Genomic DNA, 13,973 nt, shown 5'->3' with positions numbered 1-13,973 from the left:
TGTGTGCAGCTGACAAGGATCTGCAGGTTGCTGTTCTTCCTAAGATTCTCACCTAGATGGTCCTGATGGGTTGTTCCCAAGTGGGAAGACCCTGCTGAATGCAAAGGCGCTGGTGGCATTTTAGCTGACTTTTCTGCAGGGCAACTCTAGTAAAGAGAACAGTGACTCCTGTGGATATGTTGGTGCCTTCACAAAAGAGGAGTTCCTCCAAGGAAATATCAAGTGTACTGGCCAATTTGTAGTATTGCCTGCTCTCATAGTGAAAAACATTCTGAGAAATGTTTGCAAAGGGGCAGGCATTCCTATCTATGTTTCACATATAAGAGACATTCATTAGCTTGGTTATTTTCTTAAAAAGCCCAAGAAATTACAAGCTGGGGTATAAAGTTTCAAGATAAATAAATACGACCAAGAGCTATTAAGTTTATTCCAAAATAAGTTATCTACTGACGTCCCGAGTTAACAGAATCTAACAATGTTTGTATGTGTATATATATACCCACATACATATACATATACATGTAAAGTTATGTATATGTATATGTTTGTATGTATATACATTTTCAACTACTCTGCAAGGGATTTTTTGGGGGCCCAGATCCATGAAAATGGCCAGTGGTGGAGTCTACTATGAAATGTTTGCAATGCATATTGGCAAATCATTACTTTCCACACATAGACAGCCACCCATGGGCACTCAGTACAGCACAGGCACAGTTGTCTCCAAGATAAATGCATTCCTTGGGTTGTTAAGTCAAGGATTCCTCCTACTGCTTGAGAGTCCCTCTTTTTCTTGCAACTCTATTCTGTGAAATGTGGTGTCTGTGTGCACAGCACCCCAGAAACTGGTACTTTCAATCCACAGGGTGTCACAGCAGTGGCCTTTTCTGAGTATTTCCAAAGCTCAAGACACCAGGGCTTACACCTTTGTTTCCTTGGGTAAGAAGCTGTTCATCCTTCAGTTCTATTCTTACTCCTCTGCCCACTTTTCCTCTTTCTTCATTGTTGATTCTTATTTCTCCTCTTTTTCCAGTAGCCATTTAACCAAGTTTGGACCTAACTCTTCTATACCTTTTGCTTTAGTGATCTCACCAAAGGGATTATCCACTGACTGCCAGTGAACTTTGCCAGGAGTCCCCTGATTCTCTTGATGGTACTGGTCCCTTAGCATCAGCCTCTGTGACCTGGGCATGTGAGGAGGGGCGCGGATGTTCGGAGCAGGTGGCCTGACACATGCAAGGCTCCTGAGCTGCCAAGGCCAGCCGGGCAGCCTCTCTGCACAGTCTGCCTTGTACCAGGTGTCTGAGGCAAAGGCTGGCACTTGTCATAACTTTTCTTTAAGGGTTTCTATCCACAGTCCTGTCTCAAGTGGTCGTTCCATGGCCATTGTGCCTCAATCACCTCCAGCACCTATTTCACTTCACAGAGTTGAGGCTGCTTAAATACTGCTTGTTCAGAGACAATGCTTTGTCATGGTAACCTGTTTAATGTCCTTAGAGCACTAATCACAATTTGTAATTATTATATGTATTTATTTGCTTGTTTTCTGAGGCGCAGCCTCTCTGTATGTTTTGAAGCACAGCATTTTTGAATGGGGCTGTGTCATAGAGGTGGTAATTCTTCTTAGGCAAATATTTTCAGAAGTAAAAGCATACTCTTTGCACAAGGTTTATCTGGAGAAAGGGAGAGTAGGAGGCAGGCCTGCAGGGTCTTTTGCTGGGTATGCACTGAGAAGCTTCAGAGTCTGAACCAGGACTGCTCATCTGCATTAAGGACACATCTAGCCTTGTTAAGCTGGGGACCTGGCTAGTAGTAATGGTAGGGGAATAATAATATCAGCAAAGACTACTGAACATTTACTATTCACACCAGTTATACTAAACACTTTATATATACAATTTTAATCTTATGAAATGGTTATGATGCATAGGCTGTCAATATTTTCATTTACAGATGATGAATCCAAGATTTGGTCAGGTTATCAGGACCCCCCAGTCTTTTCCACCTGATGGGACACACCCAGATAATGACACTATTTGTATGAGTATGAGAAGGAGGTCATGTGTAAGGGGTGAGGCTGCTCACCGGTAGAGTGGACTAGCTTGGTCCCTCTGCCACTTCCCAGCTGCCCAGAGGGCTAAGGGATCAACATGTTGGCACATTGGTAATTTGGGGGAAGCTCTAGGTTAAGTGGATTTCCCAAGTCACGCAAAGTAGTAAATGGCAGAGCAGGGCTCAGCTACAGGGACTAATTGCTACATGAAGTTGGGGTGTGTGTGTGTGTGTTTTGGGGGGGTTGAGATATTCAATCTTTCTTTACAAATCTATCCCTTCCTAGGTTCATTCAAACAAACAAACAAACAAACAAATAACACCTAACTCATACAGGCAGTGTAATCTAAATTCTTCATTTTGCAGAGTGAGGAATTGAGGTCAAGAGATGTGAACAACTTGTCCAAGGTTCCCGAGCTGCTGGGGGACAGAGCTGGACCTAGATCTGAGGTGTCCTGACTTCTGACCTAGGCCTTGTTGTCTGCTGCAGTGCTCACAATTGTGGCACGTGTGCCTGTCCCAGTCTTCTTTCTTTGCATTGACGCCAAGCTCTTTGTCTGAGTTCTTTCCTGTGTTCTGCAGCAACTCACAGCTGGTGGCCACTCCACACAGCCATGCTAGGTGCTCTTGGTCTGCACTGTCCACTCTACTAAGGGCTGCTGAAGGTGTAAAAGAAGCTCCGGTTCTTCTGGGGTTTCCTGGAGGAAACTCATTTTCACAATCAGCAATTTGAGAAACTTTCAAGTTTCTATTATATAAAATATGCTCACCTTCTCTGAACTGGTAACTGACATCCTTCCTACAGGGCTGTCAATCAGTACTCTAAAGAAGAGCTACATGCACTTCACGATACCCTTATCACTGCTAACAGGTGACAGAGCTTAGAAGTCATGTTCGTGACCTGGGTTACAGAAGTTTTGAGCTAAAAAATGCTCTCCTAATCAATAGAATACAATGAGCAATGGCTTTTGTTTTTGAAACCCCAATAAGAATGAGAGTTTCCTTGACTCATTTGATTCTCTTGGTACTTTCTGAATTTTGGGGTGTGTGCCTGCATGAAGCAGCTTAGGGGTAACTGTCCCTGGAGCCAGACAGAATTCAGCTTAGACTTAACCTTTGACACTGACTGTCCTGTGGCCCCAGCAAGTCACCAAATCTCTCTGAGCCTTAGTTTTGACATCTACCAAGAGAGTATAATCATGGCACTTATTTTGTGGAATTTGTTGGGAGGGTTATGCAACTGGTACTTAGCTAGTGACAAGCACATTGTAAGTCTTCAGCGATTTAACTTTTAGGATTCACCATAAAATGAAAACACTAGTATCTACCTAGCAGCAGGGTTGGGCAGATTAAATAAAGTGATATATGCACAGTATTTGCCTGATAATAATAAAAACAATAGTAATAATCATGATGTCTAACATTTATTGAGTGTTTAATAAATTAGGATATCTCAGAGACTTTACAAATATCAGGAGTAGCTGTGATCATTATTAAAATTTCAACACGTGGCTGTGTATTTGAACACTATTTTGGAGTTCTCATCTTCCAGAGGCTTGAAGGCTGGTGTGCATTTGCTTGTCTTTGTCCTCCTTCCCCACCCTCTCAATGTTTTCCTCTTCCACCTCCCAGTACAGTTGAGAGCAGTTCTCAGATATGTTTGGAGGAACAAATCAATGGAAGTTTGTGGAACGAATAAATGATCTTAGATCAGTGAGAAGGAGTTGCACAAGAACCAATCTCCTGATGTTCACCTCTCAAGTCTGGTTTCAATTTAAAAAGGGGAAAATGGTTTGCTCTTAAAAACAAAACAAGGAAACTCACCAGGCAAACTAAACAGACTCTGAATCTTTAGAAATATTCCTTAGCCATAAAAATCCAACCTGAGATGAATGCTGGAACGGGGAGACTCTGCTTCAACTCTACAAAGGTGCCCAGGTCCAGCCCAAAGAGGACATTGGGAGCCTCACCTGTGAGAAAGGCATGTGCTTGATAGAGTTCTGCTTCCCTTACCACCTCTCCATGACTCGGTTACCATTGGCTCACCTGCTGGTGAATCAGGGATGCTAAAGAGCAACTGAGGATGTCAGGAAATATGAACTATAAACCCTAGTGCTAAACCATAAACTAAGAGGACTGAGAAAAAGATTACTTGGTTTGATGATTCTTTATTGCCTTTTAGGCCCTTCTCATTGATTGTAATTTATTAATCCACATCTAATGAGAAATATTAGCTTCAAAGATCTCAGGGGCAGCTTGCTGAAATGGAGGACCTTGAGTTTTGGAGTCCTACAGACTTAGATTTCACTTCTGGCTCTACAGCAAAATCTCTGCCTGCCTCTCGGGAAGTTACTTTAACCTCCGATTGTTTGGCTCCTCATCTGAGGACAGAACTAAAATCACCCCTCCCTCCACTGTGTCGGTGACACAGAGAGCAGGTGCTACATGAAAGCACCATCTGCAGTGTCCTGCACACAAAGGTTAGTTTACTGTCCCTCTGGGTGTTCTGTGAGGGTCCTCTCTCTATACTGGAGTTTTCTGTTTCTACTTTCACTTTCTGTCACCAGAATAGTGTTGTAGATCAATTATTCTAATGACATTATTTCAAAAACATTCTTATTTGCTATGGGTCTTTTCTCAGCTAAATAGGGTACTTATCTTCTTTCCTTCAGCCTCCTTCATCCACCAATGCTCAAATCCTCTCCATCTTAAGCTTCCTTCTATTCACTGTTAGGGCCTAGTGCTTCATAATCTCTTGTCTATTCTACTCAGTATGCATACAACCAGTTTCTTCACCTCTCTTCTCTCTCCCCTGTTACTAAATACAGATCTGGTTATGCCACTGAACTTCTCAGCACCTACAGAATGATATATAATCTTGGTTTGGGCCCCAAGTTCCTCCCCTAATTTTGCTTAGTGAATTATCTTGATGGACTATTTTTTGAGAGATCATAGTCTTTGAAAAATGACCAGGATGAACTTGGAGAGAGATAGAGATAAGCAAACTGCTCTGGATAAGATAGAAAATGAGTTTTAGGGCTTGACAGTGAGCAGGCAAAAGAGTGTGAAGGAGAAAGGCTGCCTATTAATGGGACTTGAGGCTGGAGTCAAGAAGAGAGGGTTGATGAACATTCTGTAAATGCAGGAAGAATTGCAGTGTCCTATATTTGATGGTAAGCTTAATGTCTGATGGATGGACTGCATTATATCTCCTATCTCTGGCCCAAACTTTCCACAAAGTCTGCTGTACATGCAATGTTGCCTTGTTGATACTTTGGGGAGGAGAATTTTGGAGGAGAATCTTCATCTAGTTGGATGAAGAGGTGAAGAAAGGGGCATTGGGAAGTGAAGTGCAGAATAGAAACAGAGACTTCATAGAAGCAGAGATTCAGAGTTGAAAAAGTAGGAGAAAGGTAAGACTCACAACTCCTTAGATTTATTAAAAGGGCTCTAGATTTTCTGATTGTGTATTACTGGGTATCAGAACCAATTTTACTTAAATATTTCAGGACAAACTGACCTCAGCAAACTGGAGGGTTTAGGGGTTATGCATCCATTATGAATCTGGCAGCGACAGCCAGTTTTCCCTTCTTTCCCCATCAATAGAACATCTATAATACTGGGGTTGACAGTATATCCAGTTAGACGACTACATTCACAGCCTCACTTATGTGGCCAAGTGTCCAGGTTTTAGCCAATGTAAGTAGTAGTTACAGCAAATTTTTAAAAAGCACTCATGACAAATGTTCTTATAAAGGAGACAGAAATGTGGGAAGTGACCTGCCTCAACTTTCTGTTCTCTTTCCTGCCTTGTGGAACTCAGACATACTGCCTGGAGCAACAGCAGCCATTTTGGACCTCAAAGTCACCTTGAGCATGGAAGCCACACACCTGGATGACAGAGCAGAAAGAGACCCTGAGACCCCGTGACTGTGGAGCCACAGCAGCAGCCTTCCTTCAGAGTTCTTTTACGTAAAAGATAAGTGAAATTATCCCTCACTTTTAGTTCTCTATTTTATACAATTGAACCTAATCCAAGTCTGCTAATATGGTAGCAGAATAGCAAAGTGTTGAAGGAGTAGGCTCTGGAGTCGGACTGCTTTGACACTGTCCCTCATTCTGTCACCTCGTAAGTGAATTATCAAACTTTTCAGTAGACTCTATTTTCTCATCTTTAATATAAAGATAGTAACACCACTTATCACATAGGGTTTTTTGTGAGGATTAAGTAAAATAATGTGCTAAGCATTTAGAACTCTTTTGGTACATAGTTATGTACTCAACAAATGGCAGCTATTGCTACTACTATTACTATTATTACCATAGTTACTTCTCAGGTTTGGTGTTCATCTCCATCAAAAAGCCATGGGCCTTCTAGGATAAAAATAATTTCTTTCTTTTTTTAATTTTTAAAAATTTAATTGTTGTTCAAGTATAGTTTTCTGTATATTTCTCCCATCCCAGCCCACCCCCCCCCCCAGTCCTCCCCATCTCCCTTCCATTTACACCCCCCTTAGTTGTTGTCCATGTGTCCTTTATACTAGTTCCTGTAGGGTAGAATAATTTCTTATTAATTTTTGGTACTACCCCAGGACTGGTGGTATATGGTGGGTACCTAATACATCTTTATTGAGCTATAGCTTATTACATTTTTGCCAACTGTTTCTTCTAAGTAGATGACAAAAATGACTGGCATTGTGCACCAGGCAGGGGACTGATGCTGTCTGTGTGTGTGTACTGTCATTTTATCCTTATCCAAACCACCTGCAATATGAACTTGAAGAGTTATTGTAGAAAGTGCATGAACTTAGAGGAGTTAGGTCTATCTATATTATTTCTGAGGTTCAATTTATTGATATTAAAAGAGAACTGGAAATAAACTTGGAAAAAAGGTTAAACCTGCTGTCCTTTATATGAACTCAAGTTCGTAGGAGCCTCTTAGGGAAGGTTGCTTTTAATGGCCAGATGTCACTGACATGACGGCTTTGCTCTGTGTTTCATCCCAGTCACCTGAATTAGAGAACTTTGTGAACCATCTTCCCTCCATCCTTCAGTCTCTCAACAGAGCTGTAGGTGGTAACCAGGAAGAAAGACTATTTTCCCTCTCAAGTTTCTTCCTCTGGTATACACAAAAGGGTTTTTAGCTCTGGTAATGGGCATGGGGTCTGGCTGTGGTCTACTGGGCTATTAAAGGGTAGATCAGACCTTTTGGACAAAGGGCAAAGGTGACAGCATGAACTGTTCCCTCTGCAGTTTCCCTCCACTGTGATGGGCTGTGGCCAGTTACAGTGTAGGTGCCAGACTGGTAGGAGGAGTGCAGGAAGTTATTGTAACTTTGGGGCTTGTCAAATTGTAGAGTCACTCTCTCTCCTAGTTAGTTTTGTTTCATATTATACATGGGCCAGCATTGTATGGGGAATGAGGCCACTAGTCTAAGAAAATCTATTAGGAATCTGCTGGCCAAATAGTTTTACCCTAACATATGTTTCCTCTTCTTGTAGGTCATGGCTGCAGAGAATGTAGGTTCTGGTTTCTATAATAAAGTTGTCCTTAATCTTGGCTGTACATTTGAATCCTCTGGGGAATTGAAAAACAAAAACAAAAACAAAAATAATCCAGGCTATAGCCCACTCCAATTAAGTTAGAAGCTCTGGGGATGAAGCCTGGGCATCAGTATATTTAAAAATAAATAAACAGAAATTTAAAAAAAATTCAAAGATGAGCCACAAACTGGGAGAAAATATTTGTGAGAACATATCTAAGAAAGGTCTTGTGTTCAGAATATATAAATAACTTTAAAAGTTAAATAATAAAAAATGAAGAACCCAATTAAGAAGTAGGCAAAATACTTGAGTAGACACTTCACTGAAGAAGCTACATGGATGGCACATAAGCACATAAAAAGGTGCCCAAAGTAATAATAATTCGAAAAATGCTAATCACACCCAGACAGAAATACAACTAGATACTTTTTAAAATGGCAAACAAACAAAACGACCACAAAAAACTACACATGACAGTTGTGAGTGCTGGCAAGCAACAGAGTAGCTGGAACTCTCATGTACAGCTGGTGAGAATGGAAAAGATACTGCCACTTTGGAAAGACATCTGGCAGTTTACTATGAAGTTACATATATACTTACCACAAAACCCAACCATACCACTTCTAGGTATTTACTCAAAAGAAATGACAACTTGTGTTCACACAATAACCTGCACATACATACTTACAACAGCTTTATTCATAATGGTCCCATACTGGAAATAACCAAACCATCATTCAACTAGAAAATGGATAAGCAAACTGTGGTATAGCCATACAGTGAGACATTACTCAGAAATAGAACAACCCACTGACACAAACAATATAAATTTATATTGCATCATTCTAAGTAAAAGAAACCAAACTCAAAAGGTTATATACTGAATGATTCCATTTATATGACATTCTGAAAGAAAGTGAAAATATAGGGCCAGAGCAGATGAGTGGCTGCCAGGGGATGGAATGGGAGGAGAGGAAACCTACACAGGGGTAACAGGAAAGAATCATTTGAGGGCGATGGGACTCATGTATCTTAATTATGGTGGAGGTTACATAATTATATGGGTTGGTTAAACTCACAGAATTGTACATTTAAAAGGGTACATTTTACTGTATGTAATTATTATTCAGTAAAACTGACCACCCACTTCCCCAATCCATTATTTTAAAAAAATTCTTCAAGAGATTTAAATTCATACTCAGGGTTGAAAGATATTGTTGGCACAAACAAATTTGAATCTAGGTTTCAAATTTGAAAACAGAATCTAGGTTCTGTTACTTAAATTTCAATTTCTTTATATGTAAAATGAGATAATAAAACCTACCTTGAAGAGATATGAGTTTTAAATGTGATAATATATGGTGAGCGCCTAATACAGGGCTTAGCACACAATAGAAATAACCACTTATTTAGTGTTATGTGTCAGGCATTGTACCAGGTGCTTTACAGGCATCTTATTTAGTCCTCACAACTCTATGATGCAGGTATTATTATGACCATTTTCAAAGTGGAGAAACTGAGGCTCAGAGAAGTTTTGGAACTTGCTCAAGTTTTCACAGGTAGTTAGTAGCTGAGCCAGGTTCCAAGTCTAAAATTAACATTACTAATTACTGTGTCACTTATGAAATCTTAATTTCAAACATCCCACTCTGCAATGTCACTTCTATCCTGTAGCATACTTCTTCAATATTTTTATTTCAGTGACTTTTTTAACTCATTGAGAGCACCAACTTCCGCTGACCTCAACACTTCTGAATCACCTCTACCCTCACGTTCTCAGAGAGAAAGAACTGGGCACATTTGGTATATGTGTTGAATTGGGTGTGTCTGGAACATCCAGATGGAAACGTTTGGTAGGCAGTGTGAAGCTTGGAGGACATGTATATGGCCGAGACATGAATTGATATAAGCATGGGAGTATTGATGATGGTTGAAACTGTGAGAGGACATAATCTCCTTGCAGGGAGCATAGAATGGGAAACACCAACATTTAGAGAACAAATAGAGAAAGGGAAGTCATGAAGGAGAAAGGGAAGAAATGATTGGAGAGGTTTAAGAACTTCATATTCTCACACAAAGTCAAGAGAATATTAAATGTCTCAAAATAGATGACATGACTTTGTCAAATATAGCAGAGTTCCAATAAGATAAGTGCAGAAAAATATCAATAGGACTTGGCAAAGGGCATGCCATTGGTGACCTCAGTAAGTCTGGTTTCCTTAGGTGGTGGGGGAAGATGCCAGAAAGCAGTGGGTTGAGGAATGAATCAGAGGTAAGTGCCGCCAACGAGCATTTTTGAGGAGTTTGAATGATTAGGAGAGGAGGAAGACTGAAAGTTGCTAGAGGAGAATGTGGTCCTAAGAAGAATTATATTTTAGGATGAGAGAGACATAACCTAGGAAAGAAGCCAGTTGAAGAGAGGCTGAAGACACAGTTGGGGAGGGGAATTATTGAGAATATAAAAGGATAAGTTTAAGGGCTCAAAGAATTGATTGACTTGAAAGTGAGGACATTCTACCCTCTGAAACTGGAGGAGAGGTGTCATGTGTAGGTGATAGTATAGGGACATATTGGTGGTACAATATTTAAGGAGCTCATGGCAGGTATCTGGAAGGAATCAAGGTTGTCTGCTCTAAGTGAAGAGATATAAATTGAGCAGGGCTATTCATTGGAGAACAATGAAAGTGTAGAAAGACCATTGAGAAGATTTGACAAAGGAAAAGTGAAAGGACTCGTGGACTCAGCAAAGGGAGGCCAGAGACCTCCTATGTGAGGTTGAGCGACCTTTCCCAAGAGCTCATTCATTCAGGTGCAGACTTGAGAAAGCAGATTCTGGGGTAGATTTCACTGGGTCATTTTAGAGGCTGGATGACGAACATGGAGTCAAGGGGTTTAGAAGCAAGCTCAGTAAGGGAATGAGCTATGATAAGAGAGCAGGGTTTTTGTTTAAGGTTCTTGAGGCAAAACCATTCTAGGTGATGACAATACCAGGGTGGATCCACAAGACTGGTGGTGGATGTGGCACCAGTAGAGGTGAAGGCCACGGGCATAACACTGCCCAGTTATGGCTAGGTTGTGGTGGTGGATGGGTTTATCTGCCTGGGCATTCCAGCTGCCTGGGACTATGGCAGAAGCTGGGCTGGAGAGGAAGACTGTGAGGAGTGACTGGGAGGTGAGGAGATCAGAATAAGTAAGCATCGTGGGGCAGAGGGCATGAGCTTCAGTAATATGAGTTTTCATGGCTGTTTGTCGCTAACAGGCATTTCGCCAAGGTGTTTGCATATATTTTCACAACACCACCACCAGTTAAGCTCTATTATCCTCATTTTGCAGATGAGAAAAACAAAACAGAACCTGAGAGGTTTGGTAACTTTCTGAAGCCCACACAGCAAGGCAGTGATGGAGCTTTGATGTGATGGAGGAAGAACAGGGATCTGGAAGGGGCGGTGGAAGCAGATCCTCCTGACCTTGTGAGTGGGAGAGGAGTGTGGGAATGGCATCCTCCCCATATTGGGTGGCAGGGCAATAGTGTCCTCAGGGTCCAGCCAGCTTTTATTTCCAGCCAGAAGGAAAAAAGGACCCTCTGATATGATTATTGTGATATGGAGAAGCTGTCAAGGGAGAGGCAATATGGACTGATGATATGGGAGTGGAGAGAAGACAGTGAAGGGGAACCTTCTTTGTTTAGTGACAAAGGATAATAAAGTGAGAGGCCTGATTGAAGAAGCTTACTATAAATATGTTAACTTTGGCACAAGTCATTTTGGTCCTGGCCCTGGCTGGGGCTCTGGGAGGATTCTGGCTGGCTTCAGCAGGGAAATGAATCAGTTACAAGGTGCAGAGACATGTTATGAATGTGGCCACATTGGAGAAGGGGTGGGTCCCTGATTGGGGGAGAAGCAGGCTTTTCTTTTGGTGCACCCATTACGGGGCAGCAGTACCAGAGCCTTCGGTGGAGCTAAACCCAGCTACCTGAAAACAAGCAAACTCTGGTTTATGGCATTTGCCAGTTTCTGTGGCATGACTACTCCCACCATAACTGACTTCGGGTTAACCACATGACCTCACTAAATGCAAAGTTGGAAGAAGGTGCAGCATCAGGGCTTTTGGTGAGGTGCAGTACAGCATGGACTGGTCCAATCTCAGACCACCTAAGCAGCAGAAGTGTCTAGGTCACGCAGCACCCACATACACTGTGAGGGGTCAGGCTCCCAGTGAGACTGGGCCTTGCTCTGGTTTCTGAATATAGTGTAGCATCATGAAGAATAAGATGAGGGTGACTCATTCATGGAATCATTGTGATTTGGGGGACTGGGCCCCAATGGGATGGATCTGGAGCAGACTGTGCAGCCTGTATGAACTGAGCAGGACTCTTACCAGTCTGCCCTGTGCTGTCTGTAGGCCCTCAGGTTACAGGTCTGCCTTTTGGCCTACTATGGCTAGTTCTGTTCTAAATGGCAACACTTTTAGATCTATACATTTATGGTAAAAAATCTGGTGCCTTCTCCCAAATAATTTCTTTGCCAAATAAGTCTGAAAATGATTGCCATCAAGTTAATAGAATTTTAATCATCCATGAAATTCATCTAGGTGAATAATTTATTTTCATCTATAAGGAAAAATATCCTTTGCTCTGTAGGAAACTTAATTATTAAAATATTTGTGCATATTAGAGAACGAGTTTAGAAAAGGAGATAGTGGTAAAACTAGCAGGGAAGTAAGCCATGACTGAAGATAGATAAAATCAGTCTGGAAATATTTCCCTCATCAAATTGAGAGGGTGTGAAATAGGGACCAGCATGCTCTCTGGTTGCATGTTTCTAGTCTGTGCACCCCACGAGCACAGGCCATTTCATCTGGATATACAACGTGAGTGCAGACTTTCTTGTGATGGCATGTGTTGGCACACAGACCTCCCAAAGTAAGTTCGCATTCTTACGTCTCATGAAACGTTTGAAAAGACCATGACATTCACCCCTTCATGGGTTGAACCACGTGATCTACCTCATGCCTTTGCATTATAACCATCAAGAAGCAGAATATTTTCCTCTTCCTTCTTGTTCAAGTTGTCTGTCGACCTATCCCGGGCATTCTGGGAAGGTGCTGTATGTGGATCACAGCTCAAGAGAAGAGGAAGGAAAAGAAATGGGAAAGCCATTTCACAGAGGATAAATGCTAGGTCATTGTACCTCATTAAAAAGGAGATAATGAGTTTTATGATTCTTTCTCCAGGAAAGAGAAGGCGCTAGTTATGCTACTTCTGGAAAGTATCAGTCTGTGTGGCAGATGGTGCCTCATGGGGCTCACAATGGCTTTGCATTTCTAGCTTGGTTTCCTCCTGCTGCGGAGTTGCAGTACCAATTTGAAGCTCATCAAATCCCCATCATATCAGATTTATTGACTTATTTTGCTACTCTTCCTAGCCTTTATTTATTATTTATATCCTAGCTATATTCATTGTCCTCCCCTATAAAAGAATTTATCTTTCAATGGAAGGGAAAGTTAAAATAAAAATGGAACCATTAGGACATGACAGAGAATAGGAAGTTGGGAGATGGTTGGGCACCAGAGCAATTATTTGTATCAGGAAACCAATAAAAAGGGTAGCTGCAACAGTTGAGTCAAGACTCTAGAATTGTGAGATGAATGGCAATAGGCTGGCAAGCATGCTTTCGACAGGCCTTCCCCTGCATGGAGGCCCTTACCTGATAGTATGGATGCAACAGCTGCAATGATGAAGGACACAATGACACCAGGTCCTGCCATTTCCTTGGCCACCAGGCCAGATACCACGTACATCCCAGTGCCCACGCAGCTGCCAACACCAAGTGAGATGAGGTCCACGGTGGTGAGCACCTGGGCTAGCTTGGTGCCGTGTGCAGTGGTGGCCCCTGTTCCCTCCAGCATGGACTCCACTGGTTTGGTGCGCAGGATCCTGGAGTGCATGGCATACCAGGCAGCCCCCCACTGCACCCGCCGAGGGTCCAGGGAGGCCAGGAAGCCACTCATCCTGAGTGGTAGGGGTTCCGGTGAAGGTCAACTGATGGAAGAGGGCTATGGAAGCCTTAGTGGGTGCTTCTGGGGCTCATCTAGCACACAGTGATCTCCCTTTTAGGAGAGGTCCAGAGGGACCCAAAGCCGCCTTCTCCTGGGCATGAATATCTGCAGGAAAAACACAAGAAAGGAGATGAGACTAAGTGGGGAACAAACCATGACTCAGAGGAATGATGGGAGAACTGGCCTGTCCTGTTTACTCATACACAGGAGCATTGCATTTTCCCCTTTGTGTCCCCTCCACTCCTAAATGACAGTCTATAGTTCGCTCTGTGTTGCACAGTTGTTCAGAAGAAGCTGGTCTGAGTCAGCACACTGCCACTT

At 42.2% G+C, this 13,973-nt stretch overlaps 1 protein-coding gene across 1 annotated transcript in view; it reads right to left on the bottom strand.

Annotated features, from left to right (window-relative positions):
* SLC7A14 (solute carrier family 7 member 14) overlaps positions 1-13,636 on the bottom strand; it is a 50,911-nt gene extending 37,275 nt beyond the window's left edge. Inside the window, exon 1 of the mRNA XM_037137497.2 lies at positions 13,301-13,636. Coding sequence (XP_036993392.2) covers positions 13,301-13,604 — 304 coding nt within the window. The 5' untranslated portion in view covers positions 13,605-13,636. The remainder of the gene's footprint in view (positions 1-13,300) is intronic.
* Positions 13,637-13,973: the final 337 nt, after the last annotated feature.

This window comes from Artibeus jamaicensis, unplaced genomic scaffold, assembly GCF_021234435.1.
Source record: "Artibeus jamaicensis isolate MK-2021 breed Jamaican fruit bat unplaced genomic scaffold, CSHL_Jam_final scaffold_474, whole genome shotgun sequence".
Lineage (NCBI taxonomy): Eukaryota > Metazoa > Chordata > Mammalia > Chiroptera > Phyllostomidae > Artibeus > Artibeus jamaicensis.
This window is presented reverse-complemented; position numbering and strand designations above follow the sequence as displayed.